The sequence below is a fragment of the Platalea leucorodia genome (genome assembly GCF_965183815.1).
Source record: "Platalea leucorodia genome assembly, chromosome: 8".
In the NCBI taxonomy this organism is placed as follows: domain Eukaryota; kingdom Metazoa; phylum Chordata; class Aves; order Pelecaniformes; family Threskiornithidae; genus Platalea; species Platalea leucorodia.
Window position 1 is genome coordinate 1,520,076 of NC_138830.1, and position 27,568 is coordinate 1,547,643.

Sequence of the window (27,568 nt, forward strand, 5' to 3'; positions counted from 1 at the left end):
CCCAGCCTGCTCGCTGGTGGGGTGGGGTGGCAGCAGGAAAGGCCTTGACTCAGTGTCAGCGCTGCTCAGCAAGAACTAAAACATCCCTGTGTTAGCAACTGTTTCCAGCACAAACCCAAAGCATAGCCCCAAACCAGCTACTGTGAAGAAAATTAACTCTACCCCAGCCAAAAACCAGCACAAATACAAGTTTAAACCAGTTCTGAAATTAGGCACCTAGCACAAAACATATACCAATTCATATATTTGAATACATATCTTACTATTCAAAACAGCATGCAGAATTTTATCTGACTCTGAAGTAGCAGGGCATCTGAACAGTTGCCCTTATTCAACATAGTTTCACCTTTCCTAAGTAATACCACCTTCCTTAAGGGCTTTCAAAACAAGAGTAAAACCATCCCTACAGCGACAATAAGCAACACAGACTCTTTTGATCTGGCCACGTAAAAGGCAGAGGAAACAACAGACGACCGCTATGTCCATCCAGCAGTCTTAATAAAAATTTGTTACGTTCTCTACAGGTGTGCCAGTTCTTTTCTGTGCAGAAAACCAGTTTCAGGACTTAACCGATCTTAAGACTCATAGAATTGCAACTATAGGATATGATCAGATTAGTATGCATGCAGAGCCTTCTTTTAGCTCTATAAGAGATTTCTTTTTCTCTTAAATTCTGTTTATTTCTTTGCCTCTCTGTCTCATTCTAAATGTCTGATGAGTCTCTGCCCAGTCTAGAGAAAGTATCCACAAACAAGAATATTGGGCTAATGGGACCTAATTCCTTTCTTGGCTACACAGGCATGCAACTGTGAAGTGAATGGTTTTATAATGATATCTGGAACAAGAAGAACAAAGTACTTGCTCTTGCAAACACTGGAGAAAATACACTTTTCTTCTATGTTCCAGGCAGGGAGAGCACAGATTATACCATTTTAACATCAGAACCGGCATCACTTTCTTTTTTTAAAAGAACTTCCATCATATTCCAGGCACAGTTATACTTCTAGTTGTCTTTTATGCATTCCTAAAAGTATTGTCACACACTTTTCAGAGTCTCATTAGTCCCAAGTGAAAAAGTAATAAAAGAAAACCAACCCACGGACTGATGATCTCTCCCCAGAGATCATCCACTTTTTTCTCTGCAAAAGCTGGAGCCTGAGACTGAAGACAGACTGCTACTAGGTACTCAGAGATCGCCTTTTACATCAGGCCAAACTACTTCTATGTTGCCACATCTAAGTGCCTTTTTTTTTTTTTATTGAGAAGCATTAGCGATATCAAGATACAACAGTTAAGGCACAACAGTTTCTGGAACAGCTGGATCTGTCTTTTTTTTTTAAATAAACAGGAACATTTAAGCTATGCCATGACTGACTCCACATCTTGCTCTGGTCAACACTGCCTTTGCTATATTAATACCAATAAATTAATGTTTTGACTCTCAGGACACCACACCTGAGAGTACAGGAACCTCTCTCTAACAGCAAGAGTTAAAGGCAGAGATAATGCAAAAGCAGATCCAAACAAAAACGTCAAAATCAAGATTCCCAATGTCTGTAAACATTTGTGACAAGCATGCACAAAGTTAAGTGCTTGTCTCGAGCTTTGTGGCTCAAGCCATTGTCTGAGGTTAAACAAGACCAGCTCTTAATTTCACTGAGGGTTACCCTGTCCCTACACCCACCAAACATTTTATAGAAGACAGGCTCAGAAACAGTTGTCTTATCCTCAATTAGCTCAGAACAACATTCTATATTCTGAATTTCCTACGAAGACTGTATTCTGTATTCCTGCTCTTTGTTAAGCCTCTGATTTTTCCACATTAGAAAATACCATGTCTCCGCTTATTTTCGTTGTTTTTCCTAAACCTTTCTTTTTAAAAAAAGCACAAGCCATGTTTATATTTTTCTAACTGTCCTGTTTACTCAATTTACCATCAATTCTGTGGTTAGTCTAGCTGTGGCATTACATCTTGAACAGCATTAGCACTAATACAAAAGTTCTACATGTCCACAAATTACATATAACCCAAATTTATTTCAGCTGTATTAAATGGTTTACTCATCATTCTGGATTAACATCCTCTGTGTCTGGGGGAGAGCGTAAAAGGATTGAAATATAATTTCATCTTCTACCCCCAAAAATAAAAAATTTCAGATTTTGAAAAAGCATTTAATAACTAAATAATTCTTAGATACAGTTTTAAAATAAAATGCTGAAATCTTTACTGTTTTAAGTCAAAATTCTCAATAATTCTTACTGACAATCAAACTTCTAGCCCTCAGGAAATGAGCTAAACCTACCTAAGGGGGAGGGAGGGTGCAAATGACAGGCCAACACTTCATGTCTGCATACATCTTTAAGTAATTCTTAAGGCATATTAAGAAAAGTATGTGGAAGAGAGCATACTTGTGTCTGCTGATAAGAAATCTTACGGATTTATCAAAATTTCTTCCATTTAGTATTTATGGTCCACTGACCAACCTGTGTCAGCTGAAACATCTGGGTTTGTGAACCAGCAGAGAAATATAAGGAAAATTTGCTAAAGCATGTTCCCATCTCCCATCTGAAGACAAGCACATGGAAGATTATTCAAAATTCTCTCTTGCCCAGTTTCCTATATGCTGAAACATTGCTAATTATTAAACAGAACGTACATGCACCAGACTTTTTAAGGCACAGATTTCACTGCTTTCTCACTGATGTGAATGTTTGACAAACTTTCCAGCACACGCACATAACTCGGGCGGTATTGTTTCTTCCTTAGTCCGAGTTCTCTGAACATTTTGTGAAACAAAACCATTAAAAATTGTGCAGCAGCTTTCAGAGGTGAGGAACCCCTACCACTCTAGAGAACAAAACAGTATGTGCTGGGAGGAAGCAAGTGAGCAAAATACGCAGTTTACACATCATGTGTGCAGCAAACACACATCTAAACAACCGACAGTACGTTAGTCACCAATCTGTTTATTTTGAAAGCGATCCGAGGTCCTTGAATTTCACTTGAACTAGTACTAGAGGAGTGCCTTATTCTAATTCAGTACATGCATTATCATAGCTATTAACATTCTGTTGTTACTATGTGCATGTTATGATTGAGGCTCGCGATACTGAAGTCAACATAAAATGAACCCCAAACGAGAGAGAAAATACTTTAGTATTAATTCTCTGCTGCAGACTACCAAACAAATTTGAAATTGCCAGTTGCTAAATCCAATGATTTCACAACATTCCTTGATGCAGACTAAGCAGAGATGAAAGAAATTCTGCAGCTATTCCCTGAAATTTCTGAAGTCAAATACTATTGTGCAGTGAAGAGCCTCACCCCTTTGATAATGCAGTTCCAAATTATCAAGTCGTCAATCAAATAAGTGCTAAAAAAATAGTTTCTACATATTCACAATGGCCTTATTAAAAGATGACACTTACAGAGAAAGGACGGACTGCAAAGCGTCTCATCCAAGCCTGCTGTCGCAAGCCGCTGTATTGCATAACTCGTTCATAAAAGGACCAGAACCTTAAACAACCTTTAAGCAGGCAGTTCTGCCCCAGACCTTGCGCGTCTTACCAGCCTTGCTCTACATTCCAGGCTGGACGGACCATTTAGTTAGGTCAACATCATTGCTCCCACATTAGAATGCGTTACCTTGCTCAAAAGATACACTCCCTATGTATATCCCGAATAAAACTTTTTGACTTACGGAAAAACAAAAAACAAACAACAAAAAAAACAACACCCCACCCCCAAAAAAAAAAACCCAACACCAACCAAGTTTCACTGCATTTTCGCCCTATTAGCCTGTAGGAATCATATTAGTTTATACAGAATGAGTTAGATTTGACAGAATTTTTTATTAATTTCCAGCCATAATATGTGTTTGGATTCATTAAGTAGAATAACTTTGCAAAAATTCTTGAGTGCAAAATGGGTCTTGCAGAGCTTTCACCGGAGATGCTTTGGAAGCAGTCCCACTTGGCTTTCAGAAGGAACCTACAGGCATCGGAATGAGACAGCTTCCAAAGGGAGCACACGTAACGCAACAGCTGCTGATGGTCAACAGACAGAAAACCTAACAATGCCCTTTCAATGCAAATGCTTCTCAAAGTGGAATGCAATTTCACCACAGCACTGACATTTAAATGGATGTAAGACACAACCCAAACGTGAACATTTGTGCTGATCACCTTTTATCAGCTATTATCTTTCTTTGCCAGTTTTCTTGTATGCAGTAACAGAAAAGTCTTCCCATATTAATACTGAAATCTGTTATTGCATCAACATACGAACGAAAAAAGAAAGGAATGAAAGACGAGTAGTACACTTTGAACTCAGCCAATATGGATTTAGCTGCTTTACTGTAAATTCCTTCTTAGGCAAGCCTTCCTATACCCGATTCCTTCTCTGCAGCCAACACTATCTGTATTTCATCATCTCGTAAGAATGAGCTATAAAGGTCATGAGTCAAGACAGGCTGGGCCATTACTAACAGAAAGCTTGATAAGAGGTTCCAAGGGATGCAAGTCCAATATGGAAATACTAGCTCAGGTCCTGAAACCTGGCCTACCTTGACAATACTGCTTCCAGCTCAGGACATAAAGCTTGTTCACGTATCTCCACACCACAGTCAACTGAGCACTGCCTAAAGGAATTATGTTCCCGTTTACCTTAGATATACACACCTCACTTTGTTAAGCTCATAATAAAAAACTTCCAAAAGCTTTGATGAAACAGAATTTTCTGGTTAAATATCCATCTTGCATTGGTTCATAAAACTGCCTCACCATATGGTTAAGATGCAAGATATAAGACCACCAGAGAACAGCAGAAAAGCATAGATGATGAAAAGACAGACATACGGAGAAAACACGAACAGAAAAGCCTGAGAAAGGAAAACCACAAAGTAATAAACACAGATCCCATGTGAAATGAAGAGCTGGCAGAGTATTGCGGGCACTGGAACTCTCCGTGGTACCACTCATAGCTGCGCGCGCTCATTTTGAGAGGCAAAAATGTTAGCACTGCATAATTTTAAACAGTAAAGCAAGTTTGTCCCTTCATTTTTACTTTCAAATTGCACAAAACACAAAGATTTGTGGTGCATAAAGCCATTTTGAATAGGCTGCTTAATTGGTACTGTAAGTCTCATACATCAGCTGCCTGGGGATCTGGACAGCAGCCAAGCATCCCAAGTTCAATGCGCGCAGCAGCTCTCTCTGCTCTCTCTCCTACCATAGCTGGGCTGCAGCTACCCGAAGTTACCACTAACGCATCGCTCAGAGTTTGCTTTATAAAACCCTTCCCCAACCTATTAAAGGTATCAAAGAGCAGAGCAGTACTTCAATGTATTCTGGACTGAAAAGTACCTGGCCGTTGGTTTGTTGTTTTGTTTTAAACACACTTCAATTCAATAGCCCGATGTGAGGAGTTCAGGATAGCTTGTCACTTTTTTGGCATTATATTCATAAATACAGCAAGTTGGCATTCTGTTTCTCCTCAAGTAGAAAGGAGATGTGCGACACGAAATCAGTAATCACATCACACATGTACTACCACTGTCTGTATATCACTTTTTTCTATCAAATTTCTTTACAAGAGAAGCTGTGTTAAAACTTCTATTTTACAGAAGCTTAAATTTAAACATGCCCATGCTGAGATGATTTCCAATAGCTCAGTGAATAGCGACGCATTGTAGCGTGTCAAGTAAAGCTGAAACAGCTTGGTAGGATCTTTAGAAAATAAATGGAACAGCACAGGCCTATATAAAGGCAGAAGTTCTTTCTCCATGTATACATATTAAAAAAAAATAAAACAAAACAAAAAACCCCAAACCAGAATCTGATCACTCAATTTCTTTCTGTTCATGTTCTCACAAGAATTAGTGGTATAAATATTCCTGAAAGGTGAATTTGGGACTCAAGTACCTTAAATATTGGTCAAGAGCAAGCTTCTAATTATGTTATGGATTTAGATAAAATCCTTTTATTGCATAGAAGATAACAAAGAATTTCTGTAATTAATCATTATAGTCTAAATACTGTTGTCAAAATATTAAATATTTACAAGGCACTGGCCATTGGCTTTTCATATACAACAACAAATTTGCAAACAACTGTAATGAAGAAAAGAATTACAGAAATATATAGTATTTCACCAAACGGTAATGTTTCAAGTATGACCATGTACTCATTGTAACTGATCTGCCCATCATGGCTTGAAGGTGGTGTATTGGTCCCACGTATTTAAAGAAGAGAAGCTTTATCATACATGAGCACAGTTACAAAGCTATATGCGTCACTGATTAAAAAAAAAACCAAAACTATATACTGTCCTAGAAATTTACATTAATATGCTCTTACAGTACCTTAATTAAATACTCGCTACTAAGTACCACATCTAAATAGCGTGACTTGCACAAAATTTAATTTGAAACTATTCAGAAACACCAGCTGCAAAAAACCAGAGTATTTCCTTACAAAATCCTGCCACATCAGCATACACCTTTGGATACGTTTATTACTATCCATTATCTGATCCCAAAGGATAAACCTAGAGAAACCATTATTAAGTTTTGAACCCAATTCTATTATAAATATTAAGCATCATGGGAATACTCTGAACTCTACTCCTTATTTTGCTCTGGTAACATCACCTAAAGGAACCGTTCCATTTTAAGTGTATCAAATAATGAAATACTGGCATGTTTTTCAATTTTCTTAAGCAGTATCTTCCAGGAAAACAAATAATATATTTTCCTTCATCAATTCATGTTTGTCTTGATTTGTACATAGGTTGTCATGCTCTGCATCACAGCTGCTTCCATCTATATATTTCAGACAAATAGGGAATGATGAAATTTGTTTACTAAATTAAACAGTTGTTTACATGAGAAAATAACTTACCTTGCAAATCTGCACTATCACTAAACTGTTCATTTTAAAGACCTTGCAAGTATAAAATTAGCTGTTACAGAATTACAGGGTTTGAGCAATAAGCTACTGTAACAGATAAATACATACAGCAAGCCAAAACGCTAAGGAACAACACTTAATATTGAAGGAAGCCAAGGAAATAGCACCTTTTTTTCCCCTTTTAAAAAGAAAAAAAAAAGAACAATCCTTCAATGGTTATTGTAATAAACATGCTAGAGACTATCATTTCAGCTGCAGTTCACAACAGTAACAAGGCTGTTCTGGTCACAGAAAAACTGGTTTTATTCCTCTCCAATTCTTCTGCCTAATCACTTCATAGGCAAGGATTGAATATATAATATATAACATTCACTATAGCAAATACAGAGACCAAAATTTTCAAGCTTACATGCCCTACATTGGACAGCAAAATCCATTTCTAGTCACCAGAATAAATAACTGGATTTTCCAATGAATTGGTCACCCGTGTATCTCTCCACCAGACTCTGAGAATTTAAGCTATTTTACTGCAGTGCCTTTCTCTTTGGTATCCAGGAAATTGCCTGCTAACTTCAAGTTTCAGAATAATGTTTTTCATACCACAGGCCAAGTAGCCAGAAATAAATCAACCTGACTTACATGTAGTCTTTTAGGAAAGCTAAAAGAAAGACCTAATAAAAAAAGTAGTATCAAACCACTTGCATTGACTAGCAAATATACAAAGTTTGCTCATGAAAAATAGCACAGAGGTATTCGTCAGGTTACTATTCTACATTGTACCGTAGCCACTTTAAACCGATGAGACAGATTTTATATATGGTATCAACCCCTCCCAGGGTTTTGCAGTTATGTTTATGAAAGGTTAACAGCAGGCACTAATACGAGTATCATGACTCTTTTCAGGCAGTAGGTGAAACCTTGAAGAAAAAGTGGCTCTGTCTTCAAAAAAGTGACCTGACCTTTGCTTTGGTGGGTTTTTACTCTGCAAGAAATAAAAAGCACTGCATGCTTTCCAATGCATCCTTTCTAGCTGATAAACTATTTTGTTCTAGCACTCAGCACAAAAGGACTACATTTTATAAAGATCAAACAGCATGCTATTAGTGCTAGCTAACGATAGCTCCACGCATCATACTACAAGCGAGCTTCATAGACCTGGAACATCTCATATGAATCATGAACAGAGTAAATACATAATTGGCCAAGAACCTTTGATATGCTTACTAATTAGAAGTAATTCTCATTGAATTAAATATATCTAATATTACAATGACTTTGCAGTTCTTTGGATATCAAAGGCATCACAAATCCAGCATGCTTATCATTTATGACACTTCTGCTCTGAGAATTTCTTGCAGCATGCAAAGAACTCTCTGTAGGGTAACTGCGATGTGTTGCACAAGCAAGCTAACCTAACCTAACATTGACCTGATGATTAATAAGATCTGTTGAAAAACTGCAGTAGAATGTAATGGTTTTACCTGCAATTGGTGAAATGTTTTGAAACAACCTGTAGCTCAGTAGAAGCAATAGAGTTGGGTTTTTTATTGGAGGCAGAACACAATGCTAGTGAAGTAATTCTAGTATATGATGTGGTAGTAAAGAACCCCTTCTGTTAGTAGGCAATTTTAAGTATTTAAATATGCTTAAGTCTAGTGTAAAATGCTGCTTTTGTGGAGCCAGATCCTGCAGTCTTTGCACAGCTAAAACTTCCATGGAAATCAATGGGAGCTTTCCAAGTGTAACAGCCGGGACATGCCCAGGGTCACTGGCATAATACGGGTCTGCTGCTATGGCTTTATGTGTACGCTCAGACTTTCTCTGGCACTTGCAAGAGTACCAGAGATCACAATATGGAAATCCACATGAAATCAAGAAGATAAATACCCTTTTTAAATAAAAAAGTATGGCTGCAAAGAGTATGACACAAAATGTTAGCGCATTTTTTTGTTTGGCTAAAATATTAAGTATTGTTAAAACATTTTAACTTTGTCTTGAATATTTACAATATATTAAGTGAATTTTAAGAAAAGTGAAGTTTAAAAGAATCCTTAGAGCAAGTTCAACAACAATGACCTTTTTTGGGAGAACTGTAGCAATGCCTGTGATGGCAGAATTTGGCTCCATATATGCTCTTAGCAAAAACCAGACCGTTTCTATGATGTGAATTGCTTTTTAAAGTGTTACTAGAGCAATAAGCACTGCGGGCCCCGCCCTACAGATTATACTTTCAAATTTCAGGGAGAGTTTGCCTCAGTGAACTACAGGGATCCGTACTTTATTTGCAAAGATCAGCTTGATGCTGGTTTTAAGCAAACCCCAGGTATTGGCAGAGATAAACTTTTGGGTAACTACAGTGAGACCGAGGGGCTGACCTGCAGACCTTACTCCTGCGGAGATCCTATCCTGCAAAAGGCCCAAGCCCTGCCGCTGGCCATGGAGTATTTCCAGCCAGCCCCGCCCCGGCAAGGCCGTCCCGTGTTCCTGTTGGCTTCATTGGGGCAACTCTCACGAGTCTCCGAGGAGGCTGCGGCTAGACGCCCAGCAACGAACGGGGTCACCGCTCACTTGTTCCTACTGTGACTTGTAAAGGGCGCCTGCGGGTTCTCCTTCGAAGCAGGCGTGGCCCCGGCGGGCAGGCCGCCAGCCGCGGGGCCGGGGGGCGGGCGGCGGTGGCTGGCGGGCTCGCTGCTGACTGGCGCCATTGTTGGTTTCGCTGTTGTAGGGGAAAGGCGCTAGGGCGGCAGATAAGGCTGTCGCCATGGTGATGAAGGAGATGCCGAGGGAGGAGTCTGCAGAAGAAAAGCCCCTCCTTACTGTGACATCACAGGTGGGCGGAGCGCGGGGCTGTCCGGAGGCCGCGGGCAAATGCAATGCAAAATTTCAATTCACACCGCAAATATTCATTTCCAACACCTATATAAAATACTCATATTCGATGCGTATGTAAAATAAGAAACAACCACTTCGCAGTAGCATCATTTTCAACACCTCAGATCCCACCCCTAAGCCCACCCTGGGATTCTCCTGGTCCAAGTCAGAATATGTTGCTTTGCACATCCCATCGCTTCCATTCCTACACCTTCAGTGGCAGGAAGGACGCGACGCCCTCACACCAAACCTTACACCTCGGAGCACCCGCCGAGCCTTAGGTGCTTTCATCAGTTTATTGAAGACAGTGACTGAACACGACCATAACACACCCCACTTCCATTTCATGCCAAGAGTGGGGTTTATTCCCTCCTGTTGCTCACATAGATGAATTTGCTCCCCAAGCAAGCCCACTTCATTTACTGTTAATATTTAGCACACAGAAGTTATTCCTACTCAACAGGAGGCTTAATGGAAGTCATCTCACCACATAGTTGCTCTTTTGTGAGAGCCTTCAACAAAATCCACAATCCTCTTCTATTCCTTTCGTGTTCTAGGATAACAGCTACTGTCCTTTTTGAAAGCATTTAAGACACACGCGAGGCCAGCACGCACTTCCCCTGCAGAGCATCACAGATGCGCTGCACTAAGGCACACACCTTACAGAACCACCGCCTACCGCTCGGGAAACCAGCTCGGGCAAGCTGCTCCTCGGCCCCTGGTGAACACCCCGTTTCGCTCGTGGCAAACTCTAATGGCTGTGAAGTAATTGCACACAGAAAAAGGCGCCATTTCTAATTTTCTACTAAGTGATTAACAAATGATTAGAAACCAGCATAAAATGCTGCCCCTCTACCCACCTCCCCCCCCCCCCCCCCCCCCCCCAAAAAAAAAAGTGCAAAACTTCCATTGGCTTCAACAGGGCCGGGGTCCAGCCTGGGTTCATTAGGCGTTTAATGCTCCATTTGTAGTGGTTGTCTGTCAGTCTGCTCAGCAATAGTCTATGATAAACTTACGGGTAAAGTGCTTGTGTCTGTTAGTGTAATTTCTTCCACTAAACACAAATACCTACTTCCCTGCTATGCACCAAAGGGGTGCAGAAGCCAAAAGGAAGCAGAATCAAGTGAAAAAGTGAGTATTTTCCATAGCCATCTCTGCATCATGTATGTGTGATGTGCAGCTATACGACCACATTGCGTACATCATTCATATCCTAACTGGCTGGCTGTAACGTTGCTCTGAGATGCTTCCTCTTCCGTGTGTCCGTGTAAACCTCTCGTTCAGCCCATTCATTCCCAGTAACGCACTGCTATATTGCGATATACATTGAGCCATCACCATCAAAGCGTTCGTCTCTGCTCTTTACGTGGTGAAACAGATGGATGCGGTCGCTGCTCACAGGGTGAAACACGCAAGGTCCCAATTGGCTGCAAACAAGTTTCCCAAGCCAGATCAAGGCGGGCCATGAGAATAAGGCCTGATCTTTCCAAAGATATCACCGCCACCAGACCCAGTACAGGCACATGTGTATCTTAGGAAGTCATTATTTACATTAGGTATCTATGTTGCTCCATCCCTACACCTAACTAAGCAAGAAACCTGCAAGTAAAATGCCAGGATCAAGCCCAGATAGGCGAGTACTGGCTTTTCTAAAAGTAAAAAAAGTGAAATCTCCCATTTCTACAATCTCTGATGAATGGAGGATTAACCACGTCCGACTGCAGAAGCAGAATCTGCAGGAAGCGTAAGTGGAATCTGATACGCAAAGAAGAGACTCTAAATCCTCATTTTGAGAGAAAGAATGATAATGTAAGGAGGCCCCTGAATTTAAATGTTAAGAGATCCCTCTTTGCTCTCTTCCTCTGGAAAATATTAAAAACATATCCAACATAGAACAAGTCAGGTAAATATTCGCATTTTATTGCTATGCTCCTAGCAAAGCCTTGCGTGTAAAATATGATGCTTATTTGTTGACATAAATACCATGCATTAAATTTTGATGAATTTCCAATTCACAGATTATTTTGTGTCATCACGTATTCTTTCATATCATCAGATCTGGAGACAAATCTTTAAATAACATGAACCAAAAAAGTACTGCAGACTCTGGTGGGGCTATGCCAATATTTGGCAACTGGGAATCTTGACCATCATTCCAGCAGTAATGATGAGTATACTACAATAAGCAGAGGGGTGTTCTTGGTAATTGAGTAGGCGTTTCAGTATCTATTTTTTGTGATTCTATCTCAATTATTTGCAATGAAAGTCACTTTATTAGTGTGAGAAAACATTCAGTAGTTGCCAAATTTAATACTTCAAGCATCAGAGAGTGAGCTTTCAGTACTAATGGGATTTTGTAGAACACAACTCCATACTACTTTGCTGTCTCCCTTTATCTTTAAAAAGATAATTCAGAAGAGAATGGAACAAATGAAAAAAGGCAGGTTTTTTTTATATTAACAGAACCTAGAAAAAGTGAAAGCAAGTTTGCTGAGGGTTCAAAGATTCACTGGGAGTTAAGCCATGAGCAAATATACTACTAACTGAAGCAGAGAAATAAATGAGAAAAATCATGCATAAAAGTTTGAATTCCAAAAGAAAATTTTTGTTTAACCTCTTCACAGCTTCTTTGCATTTGTCAGGGGGAAAAAAGCTCACTTCAGAATTACTTTTTAATAAGAAATTTAAACCTAAATAACCCCTGAAGTCAAAGGTTAACTGTACAGTCAGCTATGAAATTCCCAATTTACTACAGGTCGGTGAACTTCAAAAGCTCCGATTCAATAAAGTACTTCGATCCACACTTATGCCTTAAAATATGATTAACTGCTTTTTTGAGCAGTAAAAAAGTGCACGCTTAAATGCCTTGCCAGCCCAATTTTAAACAAACAAATCTCACAGTGTCACAAGAGTTATTTGTCCCAGATTCATCACACCTAATTTAGATTCTTCATTAGAGTACATAAATTGGAAAGCTACTGATGGCAGGACCCCTACGAAGCTAACAGAAAGAAATAAGACCTGCAGGAGGTGATTCATGTCCAAGATGATCCTGTGGCAAATATACTCTGGTATTATATGGAACAAAAATGGGAGTCCATGAAAAATTCACCAAGAAGAAATTCAAAACCTATATTGAAAGCTATCTGCACTTCTGTTTATAACTGAAAAACGTGGGAGCTGCCTGCTTGGTATTTATGTGAGCTACACAGATATTGCTCAGAGTACAATTTTGATAGTGACTGCTTATAATTTATAAAGTTAACCTACAGAACACTTAGGTTTAGAATTTGAACTGAAAAGAAGAAATTTTAAAAGTTAAGATTACATTATAAGAAACATGCTGAAATTCATCCTATCCTGTGAAAAATGCAGGCTACAACAGACAAGTTGTCAAAAAAAAAAAACCCAGAGATATGTTTCATGACTACACCCCAATTAACTCCACCAGATGCTTTAGACTTTTTTTATAATCTCTCTCTAAGGTATTAGTAATTCAGAGTAGGAACTTTTTTTAAATTTTTTAAAGTGAACTTCATTTGCATGCCGTTTGTTGATCCAAGCACACTTATATCTGCTCAAGTGCTTATGAGTAAAATACTCAGACACTTCCACTGCCTAAACTCTGACTTTTTTTTTTTTTGCTTGGTTGGGCTTTTTGTTTTGTTCTGGAGTTTTGGATTTTTTGGGGGGTTTTTTGTTTGTTTGTTTGTTTTAAACTGTGATAGGAAATCTTTCAAATGCTTCCTTTCAACTTTATAAAGGAAACAGAGTAAAGATAACTAATATGCAGCTCCCAGTGCTGTTAGTAGATTTTCTGATGTGTGTTTCAGGGTCTGACTACATAAATTGGATTGCAGAATCACAGTTTTCCATATAAAAGTTAACAGCCTCATTGAATCAATCATATTCATTCTAAACTTCTTAGCATTAGACTTGCATTGACTCACAGCCCACTCCATAAATGTTTACTAAACATTGTAACAGAATGGCAGAAAGTTAGAGAATGTAATTAGCTTCTGTTCTCTGTTAGACCAATCTAACCCAGAATTAACTCAATTTTAACTAATTGATATACATTAATGTAAAAAAAAAGGCAAAAATCACGCCAGTTTTAGATAATGACAATAATTAAGTCTGGACTACAATAATTCACTGTACATTCCAACCTGCCCTCTGAGAACAGTAGCAATTTCCTCACTGATCTTAGGAGGACTAGACCTGAGATCATATTTTTATATTCTTTTTAAAGGATTCACGATAGAGTCATTAGCAGTATTTTCCATACATCTCAAATCTGTCTCATTTATTATAAAATTTTTGAGTCATTTAGCAGGGGACACTTCAAGTCCTACTGATAACTCTTTCATCTATTATTAAAACAGGGTACATACAAGAAGAGTAAAAAAGAAAATACAAAATTCATAAATGCATGCTTAGCAGTACAAATATTGATTGATTCTTTACCTCTAAGTTAAATACTGCTCAACACTATTATTGCTTTTAGGGCAGTATGCATAATTTCAGCAGAAATATTCTCTCGAGTATAATAAAGTTGCCTTGATAATATGCTTAAAAGTCTAAATTGGCTGCTAGCCTAAAGTTATACAGATTTCTCTGTCACATAAATTAAACACATTTTCCATGAATTAACAGTTTGAATTTGAAATTACCATGGGAATTGATGGTGTAATTTTTTCATAAAATAAAAATTAACTATAGTGTTTCATACATTTTAAAATGTCTTACCATTCTATAAGCACAGAAAGATTTGGACAAGCATTTTCTGTAAATAATATATTACGCCAGTTTAACCCTGGTTTTTTATCTGAATTATTTATTAATAGGAATTAATTTTCAGAAATTTGTTGGTTCTTCATTCATGAATACCCTAAGTAAAAATATACTATCCTGTTAAAGAGTTGCAAGCCATGTACTACAGTTCTATATTCAATGAACTCGCTATTTGTACAGTGGAACTGTTCTACTGAATTGCAAGTCCAAAAAAATTAACAGACAGCTTTCGAGTTGCAAACTCTTCAATTTGAAAAAAAAAAAAAAAACAACAAAAACAACACAACAAAAAAACAACCAAAAACCAAACAAACAAAAGAAAACCACAAACATTTCAAAACAAACACACATGCCATGACAGATCCCTGCAGAGAAAGGCTGTATAACTTAACAAGAAATTACAGCTTGCTTCCTATGACTGCCCACAGTAATACATCCAAAACCACAGCCTTATTCTAGATATGCTACAGAACACCGTTTTAAAAGAAAAATCCACAGAAAGGACAAGAAAAATCTGTGTGATTTCAAAGCAATTACAGCCTACATGCAAAGATACAGCCAGGGTACAGTAAAAGATGAATTTTATTGCATGGGAAATGAACAAAGGGCATTTTCAACACAGCTGAAGGTCAGCAGGAACGGCATAAGCTTTACAAAAATTAAATTCTGTGATAAGCCATAATACATTTGATAGTGTTAATTCTCTCATCTTCATCTTTACAGTCTTCATGCTGCTATAGCATGAAGCTTTGGTCTTAAAGCAGCGGTTGTGTATCTTTCACCTAAATCGCCATTTGATTACGTACCATACCCAGAATAGTGCACGGGGCTGTATACAATCCACTACTGCTGAAACTTGAACTCAGCTACAGATCACTGGTGGTTCACAAAGAATTTGTACATGCAGTTCCATATGCTGACAGCCTTCTTTACTTTCAGCTAATGAGAAACATTAAATAATTTTCTAATATTTTGTAAGCAGCCATCATAGTTGCCCCCCGAGATGCTGCAAGAGTACAAATGTAATACCTGCAATGTGAGTGAAACAGGACTCCTCTAGTTTCTGCCCTCTGCACCTTATTTAAAAGCATTTGAGAACTGTGGTTCTCAAAGTCCGACTTCCTCTTCAGCTGGGGTTGCCACACAAAAAGGAATTTGAATGAATGGTACAGAAACCAGGATCTAGCACCACGAGTTAGCATTTGTTCCCCATCGTGACACTTGTGCCTCCCCAGCTCTCCCACAGTGTAAATTTCCTCAGGCTTTCTCAGCAGAAACTTGGGATTTTGTAGCCCTCCTGTCCTACAGGACCTTCCCCGCCTGTATTTAACAGGTCAAGTTTGTTAATCCCTCAGTTAACTAGCAGGCCATTTTAGGAGTACAGACTAGGTACTTCCATAACGTAACATTACAGAAATAATTTCTTTAAAGGAACATTCTGTAACTTCTTAGTGACTATGTTACTTTAAGGATCTCTAAGCATCTATGATGATCAGTTAATTTTGTCTTTGATCACCGTTGTAGAGTAGTTCTCCCATGCAGATAGTGATATGGGCAAGGGGAGAGGCTAAAACGCAAATGGCAGGGTAACACCACAAAGACAATGCATAGCCACGTGAGGGAAAATAAATAAATAAAATCATCTAACACCCAGGAAAGGGAGGCACTCTGTTTTAGTAAACAGCTTCCTTTACTTAAAAAGTGCATACAGCATGAGGATATTAATGCAACAGACCAATTAAACAGTAAATCGCATTTTTATACTAGTACTAAAGGCCACATTGTCAGTCACAGTTGAAATATGACAACAAGAGTAACTTTTCTCCCCTTCCCCCATGGCTCTGATCCAGCAAGGCAGGTAAGCACATGCCTAACCTTGAGTTTTGCAGGACACGCTTAAGTGCTTTGCTGGAGCAAGGCCAAAATGCAGGAGCCAGATACAACTACCATTCCCATGTTTAGTTTCCTTTAGCCAGACCAAGAGGAACAGAGGGAAGGAGATGAACTGTGAGATATTTAGTTCTACCTTGCAGCAATACACCATAACACGTATAGGTCAGCACTTCGAACACACATAGGATGCTACTGTGACACAGCAATCACAGCAAGAATTACCACCAAGCAATGCCAGTGTTGTTTATGAAGACACAACAAAAGAATCTAGCATCACAAGTCCGCATTTGTTTCCGATCATGACACTTGTGCATGCTATCATTTACCAATTTAGACATCAAGCATAGGTTTTAAACAACACAGCTGGCATGCGAATTTAAATGTCCAATGCAGTGCCTATAGTAATCCTCCCCCGGCTGCTCTGACTTCACACAAGCCCTGTCAGTTGTTTGCATTAAGCCCCAGGGGGGTGTCTCGGCTTGTGTGATTTCAGGTAAAATATTGTCACCTCTCATTCACAGGCCACTCCACGCAATTCCTACCACCTAGCAACAGAGTACTGGTTATCACCTGCTGAGCAAGACTGGTCTTCAGAGAGGCAGCAAGACCAAACTGCTCTTTGCAGGAGGGTGAAATGAGTTTGTCTCAGTCTTAGAGCTTCCCGCAATTCACATTAGGTGGAAGTCAGTTGTGCTGCGTGCCCTGTGAATTGATTCTCTGTTCCTCTGAAAACCCAATATTTGGCTGGCATGTCAGTTTTGTTGGGACATAAATTCACACTAGAGTGACAGAGAAAAGATTAGTATGACCCTGGCACAAAGATGATTCAAAAGGTCAAGTAGTGATCACACTTACTGTACAATGGTAAATAAAGTGAGGTGGTAATTTTGATCATGAAATATTTATAAACATGCTAGAAAAGTGGGTGAAGAAAAGCATAACTGATGCAATTTGAACTTTTAGCACAAGACTAGTGATTTTTGTCAAAAAATCTTTCCAAATCTCCCTCAGTGAGCAGAAAAGGAGGTCTTCCAGTTTTTATCCTGCCAAGATAATGATCTGCAGACACAACTGTCGGGCCAGTACTTCCAGCTATACTCTAGAGAACAATAACCTCAATTTCTAGTTGTGGTTCCCATTTACCAGTTTTTAGAAACAGTTAGTGGAAATGAATTCATTTGTTTCCTCTTACCCTCATGAATGCCACCAAAGATCACAACGTGCCAGATAAGTTCTCTGCATCTATCTACCAAGAAGCCATTGCTATGTATCATACAAATTAATTACTGCTTGAAGTTCATGCTTTAGCAGATGCCTCTGGTTAAGTTAAAAGAACAGTACAGCACTTACAAACTATTCTAATTAATCTAACTGGTTCACCTATTTGTCCAGTCTCACCCAAGCAGCAGACAAGTTTCTCAGAGTAAAGTTCAAAAATACCATTTCTCCAATAGAAAATCTGAGTTAAAAGGTTACTTCTTTCTCCCATGCTCATTACCACATGTTCATTACCACACCCTGAGCTTTCTAGGTCAGACCATTTCACTGATGCAGCCAGCAGCCCAACCACACTCTCGCCAGCACACTGAGTGGGCAGTACAGCCAGAGGGGTAAGTGCCCAGGAGCAGCTTTGCTGCTCAACTGTGCAGGGGATTACCCAGTAGTAGTTTGGGGCTTCCTAAATCAGCACCTTGAGTAATTCAATCAGCCTCAGGTGACAAAATAGGTAAAATCCAATCCAACTATCCTGGGTAGCTAATTACATCTAAATTTTAAGTGCCTCTTGAAGCAGTCCTTCTAAAATAAGTTCCATATGTAGCCAGTGGGAAAGCTAGGTGCCTTTGAGAGCCTCCTGAGGGACAGCCTACATTAAGCAGGATCTCCCTCTGGAGTTGCCTTTCTAGGCATTTATCTCTCCCTATTGAATGCGGAGGGAATTTAGGCACTTAATTTAAGAGAACTAGTTCACTATGTGCTCAAAACATAGGTGCTAATTAGCTGCCTGTGCCTGACTGGAACCCCCCAATTTAGATTCCAAATAATTTAAAGACTAGCATTATGTTATACCCTACTAACATTTAAAAAAGAAACAAATCAGCATGCATTGTGCACTGCAAACAGATGAAGATCAGGAACGCGGTAAGAGAATGTATAAAATGGGGTATCAGGACTGTACCTTACTGACAGCCTCGGTGCGCTCCAGCGCTCCCGCGGCGTAAGCCCAGCACTCTAGGAAGCGAAAGCAGAGACAGCACTTTTAGCCGTGAGCAGGGCAGGTTGTGCAGCTGAACGTTACCAGCTCTAAGTGTGACACTAGGTCAGAAGCTGGTCCTCTCAGCTGCTCCCCGAGCACCCGGTGTGCTCCAGCTCCCTCTGCCTTGGGGCCAAACTCAGCTGCTCTGCGGAAGCTTTCCACAACAGAGCCCTGCCAGCTGCCCACCCCTCTTTTTTTTATTATTCTTTTTTATTTTTAAATCAGACTACTCCCTAGGTATTTCATAACTCTCTTACTACAATGTAAGATGTAGACTGGGAGCAGAGCAAAACCAAAGCCATAGCAGTTGCTGTATCCATGCATAAGCTCACATTGTCTCTGACACAGTAAAACACACCATCACCAGCATTGCAAGAGGCACCTGCATTAAAACTATAAGCCAAAGGCCCTGGAGATAACCAAAAAACAAGTTTTTACAGGAGAGCAGAGCTGCCACCATGGTGGCAACTAGGTGCTCGCTGTGCCCCGTGCGGGGTCCTAGGGCAGCGCCAGGCCTGAGGAGAGGCCCTGGGGCCGAGGCCTCAGGAAGGGGTTTGACCAGGCAGGGCGCTCCTGCGGGGGCAAGGGGAGAAAATGAAGCCTAGGACTTAGGGGTGGCAGCAGGGCAGAGGATAGGGGTGCTGGGTGGGTGACTGAGGGAAGCTGAGACCAGGCTGGATATTAGCTAGAAGGAAGGAATCCCTCTCATTGCCACTGCTGTCCTTAAGGGGGACAGTGCTGCACCTCTTCCACAGCAACGTCTCCCTCCTGCCCCAGCACACCCATGCCCAGGCCCACCTAGGGTTTAATATTTTTGACTGCAAACCAGCACCATTTGTTGGGCTGCCACTTACCCGTCACGCCTGAGGCACACCCAGAGAGGCAACTGCCATGAGCCGCTGCTGCCACCTCATCCCGCAGCAGCTCTAGAAGCAGCATGGAGACCACTAGCCAAACCAGACCCCTGAGGAAAGGCAAATTTATTGGCAAAGGCAGCTGCAAGTAATAAGCTACATCAGCTGAATAAATGCAGACAGCTGGGGATGGGGCGGGTGACAGGGCTTGGAAAATGGAGACCAGGTGATTCCCTTCAGTGCCCTGGGCTGCAGGACTGCCCAGCCTGCGCTGAGGGGAGACATGGCAGACATGGCCTCCAGCACCGCAACTGCCGCCGCCGCCTGGCCTCTGTGCCTTGCCTCCGATCTCTGCTAAATAACCCTCGCTGTGAGTGTATTTAAGCAGTGGGGCTGATAACAGCCATCAGATGTGACTTTTGGCTCTCCCAAAGCACCAAAAATCCCCACCGGTGTGCTTTTTGGAACAAAAAAGTCCAATAGCAGTACTGGGGTGAGAAAAAGCGCCTTTTTCTGTGGTGCTGTCCAACAGCAGAAGTCAGTCACAGAAAATTCATTTGAATTTAGGAGTATTTAATACTGTGGATGAGTCTCTGCAGATGTATTAGTAATAGGGATTATCACCCTCCACAGATTTTAGATATCCTTCAGTTAAGGGAGTGTGGGGGTTTTTTCTTTAATTAAAATAGATTTTATAAAGAAAAATGAAGTTCTTATTCATTATGAGAATTTACGGCACTCCCTGGCTAAATTAGTACTCGGAAATCAACAGTTTCACGGGCTGAGTCTATCCAGCTTGGCGCCTGTACAAACACCGCACGCGTAAATACCGTGCGGCGCGGCCGCCTGGCTCCCGCTCCCCGCGCCGCTCCCGCCAGTGCCGCGCGACGTGGGGCGGCTTTCTTCACTTCGCTTTGCTTCTCCCGTCTGCAAAGCAGAGATAATGCTTCTCAGCGCCGCGGTGGTGCCAGGCTTGATTCATGAATGTTTTAAAGCATTCTGTGATATTCACCCTGAAAGGTGCTTGAGAACCATAAATTATTACTTTAATATAGATAATAGTTTTCATCTCATGAATGCTTCATAGCGCTACTCCAAATTCATGCCTGATATAACTCTAATAACTTGAGCAGAGTTAAACTAGGGATAAATTTGGTACAATATATGAGGCAGCAAAATGAAATTCAAAGTGTGAGACCAAGGGCTTACCAAGTGGCATTGCATACACAGTAATGGCAGAAACCTGCCCCACTGCCTGCTTACCTACAGCCAAAATATCAGCTCATGGCACTCTCTAACCTGTTACGGTTTGATTCATCACGACATGCCTGCTTCATGACAAAAACATACTTTTGTAATATGTTCTATTGCTATACATAGATCGTTTGAGAATTGGTAGACTTGATCATGTATTTGCTATCTGTTTGGACCCAGATATTTCAGTTGAAAGCAGATTATTTTTCACTGAAACAATCCTTTTAATAAGACACTCCTACAGCTTCCAGTCCTTAGTCATGGGAGCATAGGACACAGGACTGGGAGGGATCCTCTGGGCCACAGTCCACTTCTCAAAAGCAATTGCATCATAAACAGCCACGTAGAAGGCTTGTCAAAAGCTATTTTAAATAGTTAGGCTTTTTGTCCCCCTACCTTAAAAAAATACTGTTCGTGCACTTCCCTGCTGCAGTAGTTAGATTCTTTTAATTCCCAGACCAGATCTATTCATGGCCAGTTTAGATCTCTCTGTTGTTGTGCCACCCTTTCTCTATAGCTGAAATAACTTTCCTCCTCCAATGTCATCTGACCACTCTCTCTTTATGTATACAGGAAGAATAAATATATTCCTACTTCATTTTGTTAGCCTAAGCAAGTCAAACTCCTTTAATCTCCCTGTAAAATGTGTTCTTTATTCCTCTGATCATTTGGATGGCCCATCTCTGGTGAATTCAGTGTATATGTTCACAAAGTAAGAGAGTCAGAGAAGACGGACCTATTTGTTTTCTAATTAAACTAAAATGCTGCAAATGCAGCACAAAGAAGACACAACTTAGTAAAATTGAAATCTTAGTGTTTGCTGGAAAAATTGATGAAGTGGGTATTAACAACAATCTTCTTTCAGTTTGATGGTAGAACTTTATCAAGGGACTTTGAACAATACACAGCTGGTATCAAACTAATGAAGGCCTGTTGCTAAGCAGGTCTTCCTTACATAAACAACATAATAAAGAAATTGCCAGGGATGTGATAACCAGCTTTGAAAAGAAAAAGATATTTGCCAGACATCTGCTACTCCATACTTCACTTGAACCCTGGAGAAATTCAGATCTTTCTTGATTCTAGTCTCCTTCCCCTCCACGATTCTGATTCTCAGCATTACTGCTGCTCTTCCCGGAGTTTATCCTCTTACCCCGCAACAGGTTTGGGCAATAAATTGCCTTTCCAGTTGGTTTTCAGATTTTCTATCCTTCACTGTCTCCAGTGAGTGATCTGGGCTGTCTTGGTTCTCACAATCCTTCTTCATTCCTTCCTTCTCCCATTCTTTCCTATGAAAGAAAATTTCCATGGAATATAATGGGAAACTTGGTAAGCATCCAAATGTTATGCGATAATGTACCCTATTGGTACACTCTCACAGATACAGAAACAGAATATTTCCTGTGAAGTTTTTACATTTACAGTGATTCCTACAGAACCTCTTCTTTCTTTGCTCTTGTCCCCTCCAAATGGTGTAGGACTTTTCTTTATGCTGTTAGTAGATCATTGAAGATCCAGCCGATATAGAGGCTTTGACAATCTTTCTGCGGGGTGCTACGTTCACCTGAATATGCAACTTGTTGCAAAAGCGCAGTAGCTGTTACTGATGCTAGTTCCTAGAATGGGATGTGTAAATGCGAAAAGAAAATGTATTCAAGCAATTTTTGCTGATAGAATCATCGAATCGTTAAGGTTGGAAAAGACCCTTAAGATCATCAAGTCCAACCGTTAACCTGTCACTGCCAAGTCCATCACGGTACCATGTCCTCGATATCTGGATTTGATCATAAAGAAACTTTTAAAATATTAAATATTTAAATATTAATTAAATATTAATTAAATATTTAAAATATTAAAAGTAATTTGGACAAGAATTAACTAGGCATCCACCTTCATTTTTTCACCAATAGAAATGAGTCAGGGCTGTCACCTAATCATAAACAGAAAAATAATGTCCTCTTAGGTCTTAAATATCAGTATTAGGTAAAAGTATACCCCTGAAGATTACGTGGGTACTGTAGAGCCACCTTTAGTGGAAATGAAAGCTGTGCAGCTGATATAAATGCAATTGCCAATCAAGTGTTGGGATTTACCAAATTAAGCAAGTAACTTCTGTGCATTGAGGGAGACAGCAACCTGGGCAATTAATCTGGAGAGTTAAAAACCCACAAGACCAAGGCACCTGCAAGCTGCATCTGCAGTCTGGGTTTAGCATATGCAGAATTAGAGTTTGGGACAATATCATTGCCAGATTTCTAAATTAAGTGCCTGCATTTGCACGTTCTGCTACACGCAGTTGGGCAGGCAATCACTCATCTCTCTTCCATGTTACTCATGTAAATTGGTATTTCAGTGCAAAACTGTAAGGTCCTGGGCAAATGAATAAGTGCACATATTAAACAGTTAGTCGGTGCTAGGTACCAGCTTAAATGTTTGACCCATCAAAATATTGGACTTTTTATTTCAATAGCTCCAGTATTTTCTTGCAACTTTGTAATACAAAAATCAAGTGAATCTAAGCTGTTTTGCTGTAATAACTTTAGAGGCAATCCTGCGACTGGAGTAGCTAAATGCCAGTAATTAACAACTGTCAAATGAGGATGAATAAATACCTTTTTTTGCCAGTTTTAGTCCATGTTAGCATCCTAAATTTAAACGTTCACGTATAGCTGAGAGAAAACTTTGAAAATTCAACAATGGAAAAAGAGTGAGAACAGAGCAGAGAGGAGAGCAGAGAGGATAAAAGTAAAGCCGAAATAGCTCCAGGTGAAAGCAACAGACAGAGGGGAAAACATGTTTTCACATTACTAAAGATAAAGTAAATGCAGGCCACACCATCAGACATCCATCCAGCTCAGCTTAGGTCTTGATCCTCCAATCAGAGATAGATTGCAGAGAGGAGACTTTTATTTATAAGAGTGTTTTACTGCTTCGTCTTTTTAATCCCTAATACATGAAATAGCCTGTAATATAGAGATTTCTTTTAGGGAGCAGAAAACCAATGCATTCATGCAATTACAATAAAAAGGGAAAACTGCTTATAAATAAAAACTGTATTGTGAGTCTTCAGGCAGTCAAAACTCATGCAGGAGGTTCATACCTTCACCAGGCTCCATCCACTGGCATCCATTTGTCTTTGTATTGCAGAGAGGTGTTTTCTGGCTCAGCCGGTTATTGTTTAGTGGGCTAATGCACATCTGCTAGGTGAAATGGTGGTGTGCAGGTTCTGCGGGGAGGCACGTTACTGGTGAGAAAAGGACCACTTCCAAACACCAAAAAAAGCCCTGCTGAGTCTCCTGGGGATAGAGAAGGCCAGCTTCGCCCATTGATTTGAAGGGAGATACATCAGGCCTCGTATACTTTAGCCCTATAAGCGATAGTATGCAATAATTGCTATGGAAAAATCACCTTGCTGCTTTATTTTTGTGCAATTTGTAAAACGGGAATATAATTTTGCCCCAAAAGAGTGACTGAAGTTTTTTAAGTCCAGAGCTATTTGTACATCTTCTAATTGCAATCTCTTACTCTTGCGATCAAAAATAAAGCACATGATATTGTGAGAGTATGTTTTATTTCTTTAAATTCTGCCTCCCAACAACACTCTGTGACCCTGGGTTTTTTTGTTGCTAGCTGGTGAATGAGCAACAAGAAAGCAGACCCCTTCTGAGCCCCTCCATCGATGACTTTCTCTGTGAAACTAAACCAGAAGCTGTCGCAAGGCCTGTAACATCAAATACTGCAGGTAAACAAAATTCTTTACTATCCCTCACTACAGAGAAATAATTTCAGTTTTATCTTAATTATGGTACATTTTTGCCAAGTGATTTCTTGATCTGTTGCTATTAGCACAAAATTACAAGCTGGTATTAAATTATAATTGCCTGATCTATTAGTAGAAAAAACTTTGTTCGTTACATTTGAGGGCAAATCTGATGTGATCCAAATCGCATGTGTTCTAGCAGATCTCCGGGGCTGAATTAAAGGGAACTTGTTTACGTTCGATAGGAAGTACACGTCAGTTTGACCAATTCGCAATCTTTGGTTTTGCAAAATTTTAACCTGTGGCTAAGCCATATTTAGTCTGGTTTTAACCAAACCTATAAAAACTTGGATGGGATGTCAGAGAAAAGGGAAGAGATATCAAAACAGTTTATCCAGGCTGAGTTCGGACACTTTAGTACTGAAAGGATCTAACACATTTCTTACCTCCTTTGTGTTGCGGTGAGATAGTAGAGCAGATAATAAAAACCAAGAGTGAATCCCGAATGCCTTTTGAATTATATTGAATTATATTTGAAGTATATCGTCCTTTGGAAGTGTTTTTAGAAATTAGCCTCCTCCTATTCAGTATTTGTGCAAAGGTAATCAAAGCAGTTGAGCAGATTGACTGAGATGACACAATAAAATCAGCATAGCACTACTATGTTCTATTGCTATCTCATAAAATGACTTGCCTTGTTAGAAGCCATTTAATTAAAATCTATATACATGCAAATTATTAAAATGACAAATTGACAGCTGAGTGATTATCTTCACATCCAATTAATATGTGTCTAAAGCAATATTCAAGTTATAATAACAAAAACTGGGACACTGAATTAAATAACAATTGTAAATAATATTTTTTCCTTTTATATATGGCTAAAGATATTACAGGGATGAATAGAAATATTTCAGGTTGTTTAAGAGTGGCATTTATTGTAAAAAAGAAAGTGTCTGTAGATCCTATATCTGCCTTGAATATCTATCAGATGGGGGGGGTAATTAGATTTATTTAATAACAAAATAAAAAATTCTATGAAGATTGATGAAATTCAGTGATTTACCAAGAACACAGATAAAGCACTGCAAGAGATAATACGAATTGATCTGTCAAAACCACCTGCCCTATAAAAGATGATAAAGAGGGAGATTTTCTCTTTTATGTGCTAAAGAATTTTAAATGTTATGCTTTAAGCAACTTTTAAATTAAGAACTCAGACTGAATATGCCTTTTATACTGATATAGTGCTGAACAGAAATAGCAGTAGAATTTATAATTATATTCAACCTTTATCCCCCAAAAGACAAACAGCAACAACAGGAGAAACCATTACCCAACATACCATTATTCCTTTATACCCACGAAGCCATCTGCTCTTCAGCTTTTTCCGTAATGGCACGTGGCTCAACAGTAGTGCCCTAAGCAGCTGTTACCCATACTTGATAAACCATAAGATTAAACCAAATCTTATCTAAAAGCTCAATGGTACAGGGAACCCTCACAACATAAGAAGATCTGTGGAGTACAGCCACAGCCTTAAGACCTAAGATGTCTTTAAGATTTCCAGAGGAAAAGCCTTTTATGCAAATCAAGCTTTTTAAACTGCATCCTGTTAAGCACCTGAAATCCCTAGTCATATTTGAATACGATGGTCATCGTCTTTAGTCAGAAAATATATATCTACTCTAGTCAAATGCAAATAGATTAGTAATTTTTTTGCTAATTAAATTTTTAGAAGTGAGCTATTTGAATTAAAACAACATTGAATTCTAACATTTGCCTCTAAGTATTATCAACAGGTCTGGATCTCTTGGATCTTAGTGAACCTGTCTTACAAACCCAAAACAAAGCAAAGAAAACAGAGAATCCATCAAGAAGTGAAGGCTTAAAAGCTTCAACCCACAGAAAGAAGACAGACAATTCTGACCTTATCAGTGTGGATACCGAGCAGAAAGTCCCGACGGCCAGAGTTTCAGACAAGTCTTCACTAGATTTAGGTAAGAGTGTAGCTGTTTTATCAGTGCTACATAGCCTTGCTTAGGAGAAGTTTCTCTGTGCTACTATCACAAAATAATGAGCAACACCAGGATTTTTGTTGCACCGCATTTTAGGAGGGAGCATAACCTTTGTTCCACGTGTAAACTACTTGCAACACTAAACTTGAAATGCTGTAAAACACATTTTGCCTTTGCCTTTGCCATTAGACCTATTAAGTTGTCGCTAAATGTGCAAATAAAGTCTTCTTTCGAAAAAGAATTTAGTCAGGGAAAGTAAAATCATAGAAAAATCTATAGAGGTATCATGAGAAATTGGTAAAGGACACAAATCAGAGGCAGCCCATACTGGATGTCCTTTTCAGAACTGCAGGTGTCAGAAATACACATTATATTTGTAAATACTGCTTTATCTATGCATACAAGGGAAAAAAAAGAAGCCATTCTTGACGAAAGAGCTATATTTATACAGATTGAACAAAAATCCCAAACACAACTCAATATCCTGCCAAGCATGATCTATAGTTGGCTTTTGGAAAAGGTGAATTTAATTTAGTTCCATCCAAACTAAATGACTTGCACCGCAACTGAGAAATTTGCAAGGTAAATGTAATTTATACCAAGGTAGCAAATGTTCCATTCATCAGCACGGAAATTCTTTTAGAGAACTTTATCTTCATACAGGAGCTGAACATCTCGTTTTTGCAAAGCAAGTCCAGCATATGACTGAATAATATCAGTTGCCTACACAGTCATTTTTAAATGGTAGTCAGTAAAAGTTTTATTTTTTATAATTTGACTACAATTAGGAAATTAAAAATATCCAAAACTATCAAATAGTTAGTATAATTTTATCAACAGATCTAAATTACATACAAATCACGGATTTTAAGTCAAGAGTTCCACTGACATTCTGACCATGAATGCTAATAGATTTAGAAAAATATTGTGAATTCCCAAACATTTTCACAGAATATCAGCT

General features: G+C 39.4%; 1 protein-coding gene across 5 annotated transcripts in view; it reads left to right on the top strand.

Annotated features, from left to right (window-relative positions):
• The window catches only part of PEX5L (peroxisomal biogenesis factor 5 like), a gene marked incomplete at both ends in the record, with an annotated part of 112,326 nt that overhangs the window by 63,721 nt on the left and 21,037 nt on the right, over nucleotides 1-27,568 (top strand). The window contains 5 exons of one of the 5 annotated variants that reach the window (XM_082319543.1): nucleotides 7,816-7,878; nucleotides 9,635-9,739; nucleotides 10,873-10,911; nucleotides 24,460-24,571; nucleotides 26,380-26,589. In XM_082319543.1, the coding sequence (XP_082175669.1) occupies nucleotides 9,671-9,739; nucleotides 10,873-10,911; nucleotides 24,460-24,571; nucleotides 26,380-26,589 (430 nt within the window). Of the gene's footprint in view, nucleotides 1-7,815; nucleotides 7,879-9,634; nucleotides 9,740-10,872; nucleotides 10,912-24,459; nucleotides 24,572-26,379; nucleotides 26,590-27,568 lie in introns of those variants that run through there. The other 4 variants (XM_082319544.1, XM_082319541.1, XM_082319545.1 and 1 more) reach the window with 4 other exon arrangements.